We start from the raw sequence: 14,771 nt of genomic DNA on the forward strand, positions 1-14,771 counted from the left end.
CATCTTCCCGGTCACATAAATAAGTCTGGAGAAGCCAGTTTTTTTTGTGGAAGTGGTTGTGTTGGAGCGGGAAGCTGGGGTTGTTGAGGACACAGTGGACATTATTAGGAAAGTTGGATTTAGCATCATAGTTTTCCCCCTTGAATCAGTTTGTGTATGTGAACACATTGTATGTGAGCCTCTTGTGACTTTGAGAAAGTCCCTTCTAGGGAGAATGGAAAAGACTAGAGTTTCGTAGGGCAATGCCTCCCTCCTTCACATCTGTGTGCCTGGGAATGCCTTGTCAAATACCACTTACCAGTGCCATTTTACAAAGTTATGTGGAGATGGAGGTTTCTGGCAGCTCTCAACCCTTCCTCAGCGACCTGTGGTAGCAGAACAGTGTCAGAGCAAAACGTGCTGTTTTGATGAGCAGCGCAGTGCCCAGTGATTTATTGTAGTGGCTAAACTGTGCAGCGGAGATAGAGATGGGTGAGGTCATGGGAAAGCAGCCCTTGATCTGAGCAGTGTTAGTCAGATATCCACTGTGAGTAGTTGTTTGTTTTGAGAGGGGGAAAGAGAGAGGGTCTCACTTCACTGCCTGTCCTGGCTGTTACCCCGGAACCCTTCTCTTTTTCAACAGAATCTTTTTCAGCAGAAGCTGTTGTTAATGGATGTGATTTTTGAAGTATTATCTCAGGCTCAGAGTGAGGCACTTTATGCTGTAGGTTTGTTTCTTAGGGATTCTAAGATCAGATTCTGAGGATCTATAGCACCCTGTACATATCCTGGAGCTGAAGTGCTGGGATTAAAAGTGTGAACCACATGCCCGATGTCACTGCCGTATTTCACTGGGTTCCTGTTTGTGGGTGTTTCTTTTGCTGATGCCTCAGTAGCTGCATCTGGTATTCCATGCAGGGTAACTTGAAAAGGTTCATTTTCAGGTATCTGGAGACCTGGATAATCTAGATGCTATTCTTGGTGATTTGACTAGTTCTGAGTTTTACAACAATCCTGTATCTACAAATGGCAGTCATCCAGGGACCAAACAGCAGATGTTTGCAGGACCAAGTTCTCTGGGTAAGGAAGAACCAGTTTTTCTTTTTTGAGGGGTGAAGTTGGGTGGAGGGGTTGTGACGTGGTCTTTCTGAGAAACCTAGCCTGGACAAGGATTTATGCTCTTGATGCAGCCATGTCCCTGAATACCCTGTTAGATTTTGTCTAGAAACTTCTCAGCACAGTTGCATGTTCTTACACCAAGAGCAGGGATCACCAGCGCTTGGAACTTCAGAACACAACTTCTGCCTTTCTGGGTTCTTGCACTCACTGCTGTTGTTGTATTAGTTATGTTCCTGCCCCCTCTTCCTTTGTAAAAATTACACCTAATTTCATTTTGTGTACGTGCTCATACTACAGCATATATGTGGTCAAAGAAAGGTCAGGTTGTGGAAGCTCGTTTTCCCCTTCCACTGTGTGGGTCCTGGGGGGTGGGGTGGAACCTAGCATTAGGCTTGGCAGCAGGTGTCTTGGCTGCTAGCTGTCTCACGGGTCCCCCCTTCATCTTTCCCCTTCTAATCAATATACCAGTGGCCATCTCCTGGGGCAGATGATGTTCTTATACATAGAGAATTGGGTTAAAAGATTAAAACTGGATTAAATACTTGTCATTTTGGTGCTCAAAGAATCTTGTTATTTAACCATGAGAGCTTGGACTCTGTCTCTGTCTCTCTGTCTCTGTCTCTCTCTCTCTCTGGCCTTTACAGGAATTCTTCCCTATTGTATGTTAACTCCTTCTTTTGTTAAGGGTGTGTTGGATTAGCTAAAAAGGAATAATATATAGCCATCTCATGGTAGTTCTTTCTACCCTCCTCTTCCTCCCTCCCCTGTGTTTGTTTATTCCTTTCTTTTCCCTCCTCCTCTCCTCTTCCTGTCTTTGAGAAAAGGGTATCTGTGTGTGTAGCCCTGGCCTTGAAATCAGAGATCCATCTTCCCTGCTGCTCAAATGCTGGGGCCAAAGGCCTGGCTACCACAACTAGAAGTTGCCTCCCCACCCAACACCCACACCCCTATCCATACCCACACCCCTATCCCCTCCCCCACAGAGTACTGTGTCTTAAACTGAAATAGATAATCTGGCAGTCAAAGAGGTTGAAAAAAGAAAAAGGTTGGGAGGAAATTTTCCATTTATTTCCTATCTGATTGGAAGGCAGCGTAACTGTTTGTTGTAAAACTGTGAGTAGAGAATATACATCATAAATACACATGGGGAATAATCTCTAGGAATTAAAAACATGGATGCACGTTTCTCTCTCCATCTTCTTCCTTGCTTTGTATTACTGGGGATCTATACACAGGGCTTCGTGCACGCTAAACATGGCCACTGAACATGGCCACTGAACCACACTTCTCAGCTTGTGACTTGGTACTCCAGCAGGAACATCGTGCATGACCATATTAGGCTACAGCTGAGTGCTGGCACGTCAGCCAGCATGCAGATTATTGTTTGTACTTTATTTGGAATTCGGGCTTTTTTTTTTTTTTAATTTATTTCTTTTTGGCATAACTTATTTTGTAAAAGATGGTAGTGTTTGCTTTTATGAGAAAGACTTGTGGGGGGGGGCTTAGTGGTGTTTGTTTCTTGCACTTGATTATTTAAATATTGAGTCAGCAAGGGATATTAATGTGGTAAGCTTCTGTGTTCTCAACAGGTTTGCGAAGTCCACAGCCTTTGCAGCCCGTTCGTCCTCCATATAACAGAGCCTTGTCTCTAGATAGCCCTGTTTCTGTTGGCTCAGGTCCTCCAGCGAAGAATGGCAGTGCTTTCCCTGTGTTACCAAAACAGCCCACGCTGGCTGGGAATCCAAGAATGATGGATAGTCAGGAGAATTACGGTGCCAGTATAGGTAGGTTATTTCTAAGTGTAGCCATTTCCTTGAAGTACATTTAAAATACAGAAAACATTTAAACATTGGAATCAAGTAATATTGTTAAAATGTTATTACTAATATAATGTTCCTTTCATGGGTGTCTTTCCTTTGTCTTGGTTATTTAAACTCTTGAATATTCCATTGATTCAGGACTTCTCTAATCTGTACTGAATGTATGGGAGTAGTGGCGTCTAGACACTGTCTTTGTTTTTGGCCAGCCCTGCTCTAAGGATGACAGACAGTGCTCCATCCTAGCCACTGTTAGATATAATGGCTCTCCCTGTACATGGAGGGTAAGACCTGAGAAGTTCTACCTCTTTTAGGAGGACCAAACAGAAATGTTGCTGTGAATCAGACCTCTTCCTCAGGAGAGTGGGGCTTAGTGAACTCAAAGGCCAGCAGAATGGAACCCATGGGATCGAGTCCTGTGGGAAGAGCAGGAGACTACAGTGCCACTTTGCCAAGACCTGCCATGGGGGGCTCAATGCCCACGTTGCCTCTTCGTTCTAATAGAATACCAGGTGCAAGACCAGCATTGCAGCAGCAGCAGCAGCAACAACAACAACAACAGCTGCTTCAAATGAGTAAGCTGTCATTTCAGTAAATGAAAATTGCATGTTTTATGGTAATTTTTGCTATTGGCTACTTTGAAAATTCATGCTCTGGTTTTGATCCTCCAGGAAGTGGTGAGATTCCTATGGGAATGGGCGTCAACCCCTATGGCCAAGCAGCACCATCTAATCAACCAGGCTCCTGGCCAGAGGGCATGCTGTCTATGGAACAAGGTCCTCATGGGACTCAAAATAGGTAGGGCTTCATTTTGTGATGTGGGAAATGTTTGCATTGGATTTAAGAATCTGATCAGGAACAATTCGGAAAGAGTATGTTGGAAATGTTATAGTTGACAGTTTGCTATCTGGGAGGGGAGGAGTAGACAGAAACTATAGTTTAGGCTTCAAGCCTTCCAAAGGGCCTTTCTGTGTGGGGATGCCTTTTGTAACAATAATATCCCAAGGAGAGGTATACATTAGCAGCAGTTGGTAAAGAAAGACATGTTCTCACTGCTTTATAAGTGGTGTTCTCCTGCGTCTCAGTTTTTCTGAAAATTAATTTTAAAATGTATATGGGTGTTTTGCCTCCATGTGTGTCTATGCATCCTGTGTATGCAGTATACATGGAGGCCAGAAGAGGACATAATCCTCTGCAACTGGAGTTACACATTGTTGTGAGCATCCATTTGAGTGCTGGGAACTGAACCCATAACTGCTGAGCCATCTCTCCAGTTGTTTTTGTTTGTTTTGTTTTTTCGAGACTGGACTGACATACACAATTTTCTTAAGATGTGGGCAAGGGATGTTGCTTTAGTGGTAGTTTATTAAACAAATTAAAAATAAACAGAGAATGAACTCATAAAAAACGCTCAGAAAACGTAAGCCTAAACAAAAACAACAGTAACAAAAGAGCTCTGTTAAAACTTTGGCTTTTTTTTTTTTTTTTTTGGGTCCTGCATGTGGAATGCAGGTTCTCATCAACCCCAGTCAGGTAGCATTAAAGCTGACTCTCTTTCTAGGCCTCTTCTTAGAAATTCTCTGGATGATCTGCTTGGTCCGCCTTCTAACCCAGAAGGCCAGAGTGATGAAAGAGCTTTGCTGGATCAGCTGCACACACTCCTGAGCAACACAGATGCCACAGGCCTGGAGGAAATCGACAGGGCCTTGGGCATTCCTGAGCTTGTGAATCAGGTGAGCTGCAGTTAATGTGGAAATGGAAGAGTGTTCCAATAAGTGTGTTTGTATTTGCATAGTCATGAAGACAGACACATCTTAAAACAGGACTTTTGTTCCTTTGTATCACTCATGAGAAAGTGTGCATATTTGTATCTTTACTACAGCCAAAGAAAAGATCTAATGAAATCACAACTGTTTTTAAGATGCTGCTTACATTTCTTAGTATTTAAAACTAAATAGTATTTTATGAGGGTTTTGCTTGCATGTATATCTGTGCACCATGTGCATGCCTGGTACACACAGAGGCCAGAAAAGGGTTTTGTATTCCTTGGAACTGTTTCAGACAGTTGTGAGCCAACATGGCAGGGTGCTGGGAACAAACCCTGATCTTCTAGAAGAAGAGCCAACTCTCTTAACTGCTTCCAGCACTTGGGAGGTAGAGGCAGGTGGATCTCTGTAAACAAACAAACAAACAAATAAACTGAACCTGGGTCCTCTTCAAGAGCAGCAATGCCCCGAGCCCTCTCTCTAGTCCCACCAAATATAATTTACTTTTATAACTCTTCTCTTTAGTACGTAGAACAGGGGAGGTGTGCCAGGGAGGCAGGCTGTGTCTTTGCTTGGGCTGGTTTAAACCATCAGCTCTTCTGGTTATATACCAGTCTCATGAAAAGACACTTTCACAATTTTATTTTTTGATTTTCAAGACAGGATTTCTCTGTGCAGCCCTCTGGCTGTCCTAGTACTCTGTAGACCAGGCTAGCCTTGAACTCAGATTCACTTGCCTCTGTCTCCCCAGGGCTGGGATTAAAGGCATAGGCCACCATGCCCAAAATCACAAATATTTTGAAATTTTTTTGTAGTAGTTGCTTATGTTTAAATTATGTGGGGCAATGTCCAGGTCTTTGTTAAACAGTAAATGAAGAGTGGGAATTCTTAGTTGATGGTAGGGAGATAGACATACATTGTATGGGAATGTGTATTTGTGTCTGCTACGTGCATGCAGGTACCCATGGAAGCCAAAAGAGGGCATTGGATCTCCTCTAAAGCTAGATTTATAGGCAGTTGTAAGCTGCTTGATATGGATCCTGGGAATTGAACTTAGTTCCTTTAGAAGAGCCACCAGTGCTCTTAACTGTGGAGCCATCTCTCCAGACCCTTACAAGGGTGTCCGCAAACCTCACCATCATTGTCAGTTATCAGAGGTCTTGCTGTGGTCTTCACTGTGCATGTCAGGCCACTCTTCAGCCTTCGTGTCATCTGTAGATGTGATCTCATGTCACAGTGGATGTTATCGAGCACTCAGCTGATTCCTTTCCATCATAAGAAAAAAGTGAAGAGTTTAGAGAGTGTGTGTCCATAAGAAACTTCGAGTAACCCAGGTGGTAGTGTGGTGTAAAAGCTGCTCTGGAAACTAAGTTAAGAAAATCCCATGATTCCAGGAGTTATTCCCACAAAACAAGAGTAAAGACTAGCACCCAAATTCTGTGGTCAGATTAAGCAAGCTTTATTTTCTGTCAGATAGGGTCAGCTCCCTAAAGTGAGGTTTCAGAAAACTGCATTGAGCATAGGAGAAACATAGATGGGGTTTATTATATTAGTCCCCAAACTGCAGGGCTAGGGGGTTTTCAAGGATTTTTGGTTATATAAGAACTTAGCAGAACATTTCAAAATTAATTTGGCAAAACATTAATTTGGAGGTTAGGGTATAGGGTGTGGAACGTGACATTCCAGGAAATAGATCAAGACATGGTCAAACCCAAATTTTACAGAAAACAGGAGTGAACTTATTTTGACCTTGTAATAAGACATCTAATCTCAAAATGGAGTCAGGATGATTCTTCATATCCTGGACTCAGAAAGGAAGATGGTGGTAGTGCTTTTCCAGATGAGTGGTTGCTGTTATTTTCTCTCAGCTCCACTGTGTTGTGTGGCTTAGGCAGATGACCACAAATGACAAGGTGTGATTATTTTAAAAGAATATTTACTAATATAATAGGTGAAAGATACTAATATGATAGACAAAAAAATACTGCTTCTCACTATTTCTTTGCAAGCTCAAATATCTTGTCATATTTGTTCACCATTTATCTGTTTTTGTAGTTTTCTTTCTTTCTCTTCCCCCTCCCCCATGGAAAAGCAAAGAACCTTTATTCTCTTCAAGTTCTGAGCTTGATCTCTGTCTGTCTGATGCAGTAGTGAGAGCAGAGAGCCCTGAGCTCAGGTGGGGCAGAGTTTTGTGGGTTTTTTTTTTTGTTTTTTTTTTTTTAATTTTATTTTTTGCCGAATGCCGTTTATTGAAGGAGGGAGGAGGTCTTAAATACAGGCTTACAGCACAATGGGAGAACCCCCAGAACTTCTGCCCCAGAGGGCAGAAGTTCCCTACCGATGTTTTACAATCTTGCATCTAAACTGTTAACGCCCATTTTTTGTTTGTTCGTTTTGTTTTATTTTTCAAGACAGTTTTTCTGTGTAGCCCTGGCTGTCCTGGAACTCAATCTGTAGACTAGGCTGGCCTCAAACTCACATAAATCACCTGCCTCTGCCTCCCAAGTACTGGGATTAAGGGTATGTGCCACCATTTCCCAGCTGTTTTTGTCTGTCTTTCTGTCTTTTTTTTTTTTTTTTTTTTAAATTCATTATGTAGTGTTCTGTCTGCATGCACACCTGCATGCTAGAAGAGGGCACCAGATCTCATTACAGATGGTTGTGAGCCACCATGTGGTTGCTGGGAACTGAACTCAGGACCTTTGGAAGAGCTGCCAGTGCTCTTAACCTCTGAGCCATCTCTCCAGCCCCTGTTTTTGTAGTTTTCTAATGGGGTTTAAATGGCCTGGCTCAGGCTGAGCTGTTTGATTTCATGGAGGCGCAGACCGTGCCCATTTGCAGTGTGACACTCCTAAGTGCTGGGCAGCAAATGTTGTCAGCAGTTTGTCACTCCTTTTTTGTGGTGGCCTAGTTTTAGTTTTGTTTTCAGGGTTTTTTTCTTTTTTGTTTTGTTTTTAATTTTTTGTTTGATTTCCGAGACAGGGTTTCTCTGTGTAGTTTTGGTGCCTGTCCTGGATTTTGCTCTGTAGACCAGGCTGGCCTCAAACTCACAGAGATCCACCTGCTCTGCCTCCCGAGTGCTAGAATTAGAAGTGTGTGCCACCAACAAGGACAGCTGGCCTTATTTTCAGTTTAAAAATGTTACTGGGCATGGTGGCGTGCACACCTTTAATCCTACCTAATACTTGAGGAGGTCAAGGGAGTTCCGGGCTAGCCTGGTCTACAAAGTTCTAGGACATCCAGGACTCCACAGAGAAATCCTGTCTTAAAATAAACAAACAAGATCTCTGTGAGTTCGAGGCCAGCCTGGGCTACCAAGTGAGCTCCAGGAAAGGCGCAAAGCTACGCAGCGAAACCCTGTCTCAAAAAACCAAAAAAAAAAAAAAAAAATAAAAAAAAAATAAACAAACAAACAAAAACAAACACCCCCCCAAAAAACAAGCAAACAAAACACCAACATTAAATTCTTCAAATTGTTTAATGCCCACAGTAATTTATAGGAAATTCCAGGATCTAAGTTGTTAATCAGGAAGGATTTAAATGATATCTAATCCATCTATAAAAGTAGCCATAGATGGTAAGTGACAAGAAGATTAGATAGTCAATAGAATACTGGCTTAAGCTGGCAACCTGAGAGTTAGATTCCTGGAACTCATGTAAAATGGAAGGAGAGAACCAACTTCCCAAAGCTGTCCTCTGACCTCTACATGTGCACCATGGTACATACACACATCTTGCACACACAACAATAATAAAAGTTAAAGTGAAAGTGTTATGTAAATAGTCAAGATAATAGGTATTTACAGTATGATGTCTGTGATCAGGGAGAGATAGGGTCCAAACATGAAATGTAGAAAACGAATAAATACCTTCAGGAATGGAGAAACAGTCTAGAAGTAAAGGTGGCTGCTATGGAACAATCCTTTCTATCCTGTGAATATGCATTACCTGTGAATAAGAAGCTGCTAGGCTGGTAGCTGGGCAGGGAGTTAAGTGGGAAAGCCAGACTGAGAATGATGGGAAGAAGGAGGGTAGAGCCAGGGAGATGCCAGCCACTGAGCAAGCAGGACATGTAGAAAATGGGATAATAAGCCATGAGCCACTTGGCTAAACATAGATAAGAATTATGGGTTAATTTAAGTGTAAGAGTTAGTAACAAGCCTAAACTAACGGCCAAACATTTATAATTAATATAAGCCTCTGTGTGATAATTTGGGAAGTGGCTGCGGGACAGGGCAGGACAGAGAAAAACCTCCATTTACAGATAGTCCTTAATAGAGTGGCCACTGGACAGTGGAGTCTTGAATGGCCAGCTAATTCCTGCTTATTCTGTATTTATCAGTGGGTTCGGTAGGTTCTCAGAACCTTCTAAATTCTTTACATTCATTTAGTAGAATGGGCAAGAGAAAGAAGGTTAATGAATAGTCAGTGTGGTAACAAATAGCTGCCTTATTAAATATGTCTGATGTAAACTGGGTGGTGGTGCACACCTTTTGTCCCAGTACTTGAGAAGCAGAGGCAGGTGGATCTCTGAGTTAGAGGCCAGACTGATCTACAAAAGAAATTTCAGGACAAGCCAGGGATGTTAATACAGTAAAACCCTGTCTTGAAAAACAAACAGAAAGATAATCTGTGTCTGGAGTGAGCGGGGTTGGAGTTACAGACAGGACAGTAGAAGCATGGATGCCTGTTGCTGCAGGAATCCTTAGGAGTCTTGGGAAGGGTCATGGGAATGAAATGCAGAGAATGGAAGGATTTAAACAGCAAGGAGGAGCCCTGGGAAGAGTGGGTGAATGTATGTACCATTATACACACTTGAAACAAAGGGGTTCTGGGGAGCAGTGCACGTGATACAGGGGAGACTTGAGAAAAGTGACTTCTTGTGGGGAAGTGCATGAGTTACAAAAAGCTTGATTTCTGTTTCTGCATACTAAGTTTGCTGGGGACACCCAGATAAAGAAAGGTGGTAATGATTTATTTGCATAAGTCAAATGAGTTCAGAGATGGTTGGAGTAGAAAGCACAATTCAATAGCTAGTTATCCCACGTGTCTGAGAGTACCGGTCAGGAAATACGGCAAGAGGAGAGGAAACCCCGAGACTAACCCCAGTGTCCTCTTGAGTCTCATCCAAGCACGGAGAGGCTGGAGTAGGCGTGGGAGGCACAGCAGAGGTCCAGGACGAGCCAGGAGAAGGCAAAGGTGCACACGTAGTGCACCCGACAATCTTATCTCCTCCTTCAGAACATGCATTTAGTTTGTTCTCATCATTGCATGTAGAGAGTTGATGCTTGGTTTAACACTGACTGCTTGAGGATTAGTGATGGCTGACACCTTTAGCCTTACCCCCAACCCTGCAAGACAGGTTCTCTATGGAGCCCTGGTGTTCCTGGAACTCACTTTGTAAACCAGGCTATCCTCGAACTCAGCAATCCACCTGCCTCTCTCTGCCTGCTGAGTGCTGGGATTAAAGGTGTGCGCCACCACCACCTGGTGACCTTTAGCTTTTAACTAGGAGTGCTTTCGAAGATGAGAAGTGCTTTTCCCTCTAGTTTACCTATTGTTACCCAAATTATCTCTTGCTTCACGAATTATGTAAAAGTTTATTCAAATTAGAAGAACAGATTTGTAAAGTTTATTACATTTTATTGTGTGTGTGTCTATGTCTGTGTGTCTGTCCATGCATATGCACACCAAATTGCACACGTGGAAGTCAGAGAAGTTTGTGGGAGTCAGGCCTATCCTTCCATCATGTAGGTTTTGGAAATCAAACTTGGGTTGTGAGAATTTGTGACAGAGGCCTTTACCACTCAGCCATTCCACTAGCCCTAAAAAGTTTAAAAACATTTTTGTGCGTGTGTTCATGTACTTCTGCCATGCCATGCATGTGGAGGCCAGAGGACAACCCGGAGTCTGTTCTTCCATTGTATGGGAGCCAGGGTTTGAACAGGTTTGGCAGCAGGCACCTTTACTTGTTGAACCACCTGGACAGCCCCTAATTATTTAATCAGTTCTTAAATACAGAGTTGTTGCTACAAAAAATTAAGATAATACACTGATTTCCTTTTATTGAAAATGTTTGAAAACCAGGAAATCTAATCACCTGCACTTGTTATTACATTTCAACCATATTTCCTGCATTTTATTCCATCTCTTCCAGTCATGTTACCTCAAGCTGCAGAGTTGAGTTATGACCCACAGAGGAGTACACAAGACTTACTGGTGCTTCGAGCCAAGCCAAAGAGTAAACGTATATTGAAGTCATTTCTAAACATGTACACCACACAGATTCCCTATAGACTATTGTTGAGAAGGCAGGAGGGAGTCCCTCAACCCTCTCCTTTACCCCACAAAAAAGGCAAGAGGAAAAGGACATTACAGAATTCATTAGCTAGTTTGTTCTAGCAGAGTTAGGACATCATTGACTTACTCATCATTGCCAGTAAGAAAGAACAGTGTGAGAAGGACAGCTGAACAGACTCTGGTCAGAATGATTCCCTAGTGGAACATACACAGGTCTTGCTTCTCTCTGATCACGTGTGGCAGATCTTCTCACTCTGTTGCATTGTCTGCTGCTCTCTCAGCGGACAGTGTATGTCTATACCTGTTCTTTTCTACACACAGGGAAAGCCATCTCTGCTCTCCCAGAAGGTCCTTGTACTAGGAAGGAAGCTTGGTACTAAGAATAAGAGCAAAGGTGTGAAGGTCTTTAATTCATGTTTTTGGATGTGAACATACTCAATCTTTAGTATGTGGATGGGGTTTCTTAGGATAACTGAAAAGATTTGGGGAAGGTTGGATGCTAACCACTTATGATAGGCTCTTTGCCTCAAAGACTTGTTCCAAAGTAGCCCAGAAAAAGTTGTGTGGTCCTAGGCCTGGCATGGTGACACATACCAGCTCTTAGGAGGCAGAAGCAGGCAGATCTCAAGAGTTTGAGGCCAGACTATCCAACAGAGTGAGTTCCAGGACAGCCAGGGCAACACAGAAACCCTGTCTCAAAAAAAAAAAAAAAAAAAAAAAAAAAAAAGGCAAGCAAGTTTTGTAGTCCTGAACCCTGGACTACAAAAGCCCTGGACCCAACAAGTGGTGATGAAATGAGTTAGCATGAGAAGGTGCTGCCCACTGTGATGTTGGTTTATTGTCTGCCTGGTTTGAGAGGTGTTGGGTTGTTACTGGTCTTGGGCAAATGGTGCTTCTTCAGATATTGACTACATTGTAGCTACTGAAAAGGTGGAGTGTGCAAGCCTGTTCTGTGCTAGGACTCAGCTGCCAACAGCGAGGGGTATGAACCTTGATTTGCTTCTGGATTCTGAGCCATTACTACTGTTCACATGTATTGACTTTACTTTTATTTCTTTATTTTTACCTTGTTTGGGATATTTGCTTTTGGTTGCTTTCTCAGATTTACCTCACCATTCATTTGTGTTTGATGTTTCAGGGGCAAGCTTTGGAGGCCAAACAAGACATTTTTCAAGGCCAAGAAGCAGCAGTGATGATGGACCAGAAGGCAGCACTATATGGACAGACGTTCCCAGCCCAGGGTCCTCCAATGCAAGGAGGCTTTAACCTTCAGGGACAGTCGCCATCTTTTAACTCCATGATGAATCAGATTAGCCAGCAAGGCAGCTTTCCTCTCCAAGGGATGCATCCCAGAGCCAGCATTGTGAGACCACGGACAAACACCCCAAAGCAGCTGAGAATGCAGCTTCAGCAGAGGCTGCAGGGTCAGCAGGTAAGCCAGTGGTGTGCTTGCCCAGGCTTGTCGAGGCTTTCAGGCTGTGTTCTTCAGAGCTCTTGCCACTGGCGCTCCACTCCTTGCTAACTAAAGGAATTCCTCTTGCTTTCACTTCCGTTTGAGATTTTATTTGTGCGGGTGGTTCCTTGTTGAGGAGTTAAAATTGGGTATCTGTAAGTATATTCTATGGTATATATAACATTAGCAGTGGCAAAATGGCTCAGTGGTAAAAGTGCTTCCCATGCAATCCAGACAACCTAGTTCAGTCCTTAGAGTCACGCCCTGCTTAATGCACACCTTTAATCTAGCACTTGGGAGGCAGAAAGAAGCAGGGGCATCTCTGTGAGTTCCCTAGGCCAGCCTGGTTTACACAGTGAGTATCAGGCCAGCCAGGGCTACCCAGTGAGCCATGTCTCAAACAGAACAGGTTAGAACATCAGAAATGATTTCCCCTGAAGGCAGCATGTCTTAACAGTCCTTGGAAGGTATTTTCTTTTTTTGGTTTTTTGAGACAGGGTTTCTCTTTGTAGCTTTGTGCCTCTCCTGGAACTCACTCTGTAGCCCAGGCTGGCCTCGAACTCACAGAGATTGCCTGCCTCTGCTTCCCGAGTGCTGGGATAAAAGGAGTGTGCCACCACCGGCCTGGCAGAAGGTGTTTTCTTAATATGATGACCAAATACTTAAACCTTGATATTTTAGCTTTTCAGTTTAAAGACAGGATCTTGCTAATCCAAAGCAGGCTTTGAACACAACTCTTGGAGCCCAGACAGGCTGTGAACTTGTAATCCTCCTGCCTCAACCTCTCATGCTGGGATTGTAGGCATGTGTGACCACCCCTGTTGAGTTCAGCATTTTCATGGAAACTGTGTTGATATTTTTAAAGCTTTTAGTACTTTGGGGCTGGGACGTGCTCAGCAGTTGAGAACATGTGTTGCTTTTGCAGAGGACCTGTGTTTGGTTCCTGGCACACTCACATTGGGGACCTTACAGTCTAACTCCAGTTAGGGATCCACATCCTCCTCCAACCTCTGAAAAATCTCACTCATGCACATAAACCCACATACAGACAGACACACTTAAAATAAGAATAAATATTTAAAAAGAATTAATATTCCAAATAGAACTTCCATTTCTTCCTGATGTTTCCTTGATTCCCAGTTTTAAAACATAATTGCTTCAAAACATAATTGGCTGCACAGATTGTAAGTGCCGACAGATGTGTTCGTTACATTTGGTGGTGCTAGATCATTTGAGTACCAAGTGGCTGAGCTGAGTCCAGTGGGCTGGAGCCAGGGTATGGTTGTTCCTGAAGTGGGTTTAGAACTGGGGAAGCTGTGTGCCTATGCTCATGGTACTGTTTGTGTTTTATTATTTCTTTCTACTAAATGCTCACTGTTATCTGATCAAGTTAAGTTGTTACTTTGATTGTCTGAACAAGCTCTGGAGAAACCCGACACTGTGAGTCTGTTGAGCTCCTGTTACAATGCTGTTCAAGCTGCACAGTTGCTCTCTGGCTTTTACCCAGTGCCAAGCTTTACAAACAAGCTTTACACACAGGCAAGGACTTGGAAGCATTTCTCTTCTATTTTTTTTTTTTTTTTAAGATTTACTTTATTTTTTAATAGGGGTGTGTGTGTGTGTGTGTGTGTGTGTGTGTGTGTGTGTGTGAAAATGTACATGTGCCTGCAGAGTCCAGAGTTGTGAGATTCCCTGGTGCTGGAGGTAGCAGTGACTGAGCCACCATGTAGGTGCTGTGAAAGGATCCAGGTCCTCTGGATGAACAGTGCATGCTCTCAGCTGCTGAGTCGTCTCTTCTGCGGAGTGAGAACAAAACCAATTCAGTTTATTTAGATGTGGCTGGCTTCCCAGCTCAATGGGTTTGGAGAGATCATCTCACTGGGTGGTGCTAAAAGTTTGTAAAGCTGATTGGGGCTCATCAACACGTTTCACTTGACCCTACTAACTTCTCTCTGTTCAGTTTTTAAATCAGAGCCGGCAGGCACTTGAAATGAAAATGGAAAACCCTACTGGTGGTGCTGCTGTGATGAGGCCCATGATGCAGCCCCAGGTAAGTTGGTAGCAGAGGATGGACCTCTCCACATTCCAGCACAGGGCTTGGCTTTCTTAAATGAGAATAATTCTAAAGTTCTTGTAAGAATTGGTCCCATCACACTCACTTTCTTGAGAAAAAGTTGTTTTATGTTTATGAGTGTGTTACTTCCATGGCTGTCTGTGCATGACCTTGGAGGTCAGAAGAGGAAGTGAGATCTTCTGGGACTAGAGTTACAGGTGGTTGTGAGCTGCCATGTAGGTGCTGGGAATTGAACCTAGGTCCTTGGAAGAGCAGCCAATGCT

General features: G+C 43.3%; 1 protein-coding gene across 5 annotated transcripts in view; it reads left to right on the forward strand.

Moving 5' to 3' along the window:
• Ncoa3 (nuclear receptor coactivator 3) overlaps positions 1–14,771 on the forward strand; it is a 92,942-nt gene that overhangs the window by 72,640 nt on the left and 5,531 nt on the right. For 2 of the 5 annotated variants that reach the window (XM_028868533.2, XM_028868534.2), the window contains exons 13-19: positions 924–1,059; positions 2,688–2,882; positions 3,230–3,490; positions 3,587–3,713; positions 4,477–4,648; positions 12,120–12,413; positions 14,395–14,484. In XM_028868533.2, coding sequence (XP_028724366.1) covers positions 924–1,059; positions 2,688–2,882; positions 3,230–3,490; positions 3,587–3,713; positions 4,477–4,648; positions 12,120–12,413; positions 14,395–14,484 — 1,275 coding nt within the window. The remainder of the gene's footprint in view (positions 1–923; positions 1,060–2,687; positions 2,883–3,229; positions 3,491–3,586; positions 3,714–4,476; positions 4,649–12,119; positions 12,414–14,394; positions 14,485–14,771) is intronic. The other 3 variants (XM_028868535.2, XM_028868536.2, XM_028868538.2) reach the window with 2 other exon arrangements.

This window comes from Peromyscus leucopus, chromosome 4 (genome assembly GCF_004664715.2).
Source record: "Peromyscus leucopus breed LL Stock chromosome 4, UCI_PerLeu_2.1, whole genome shotgun sequence".
Lineage (NCBI taxonomy): Eukaryota > Metazoa > Chordata > Mammalia > Rodentia > Cricetidae > Peromyscus > Peromyscus leucopus.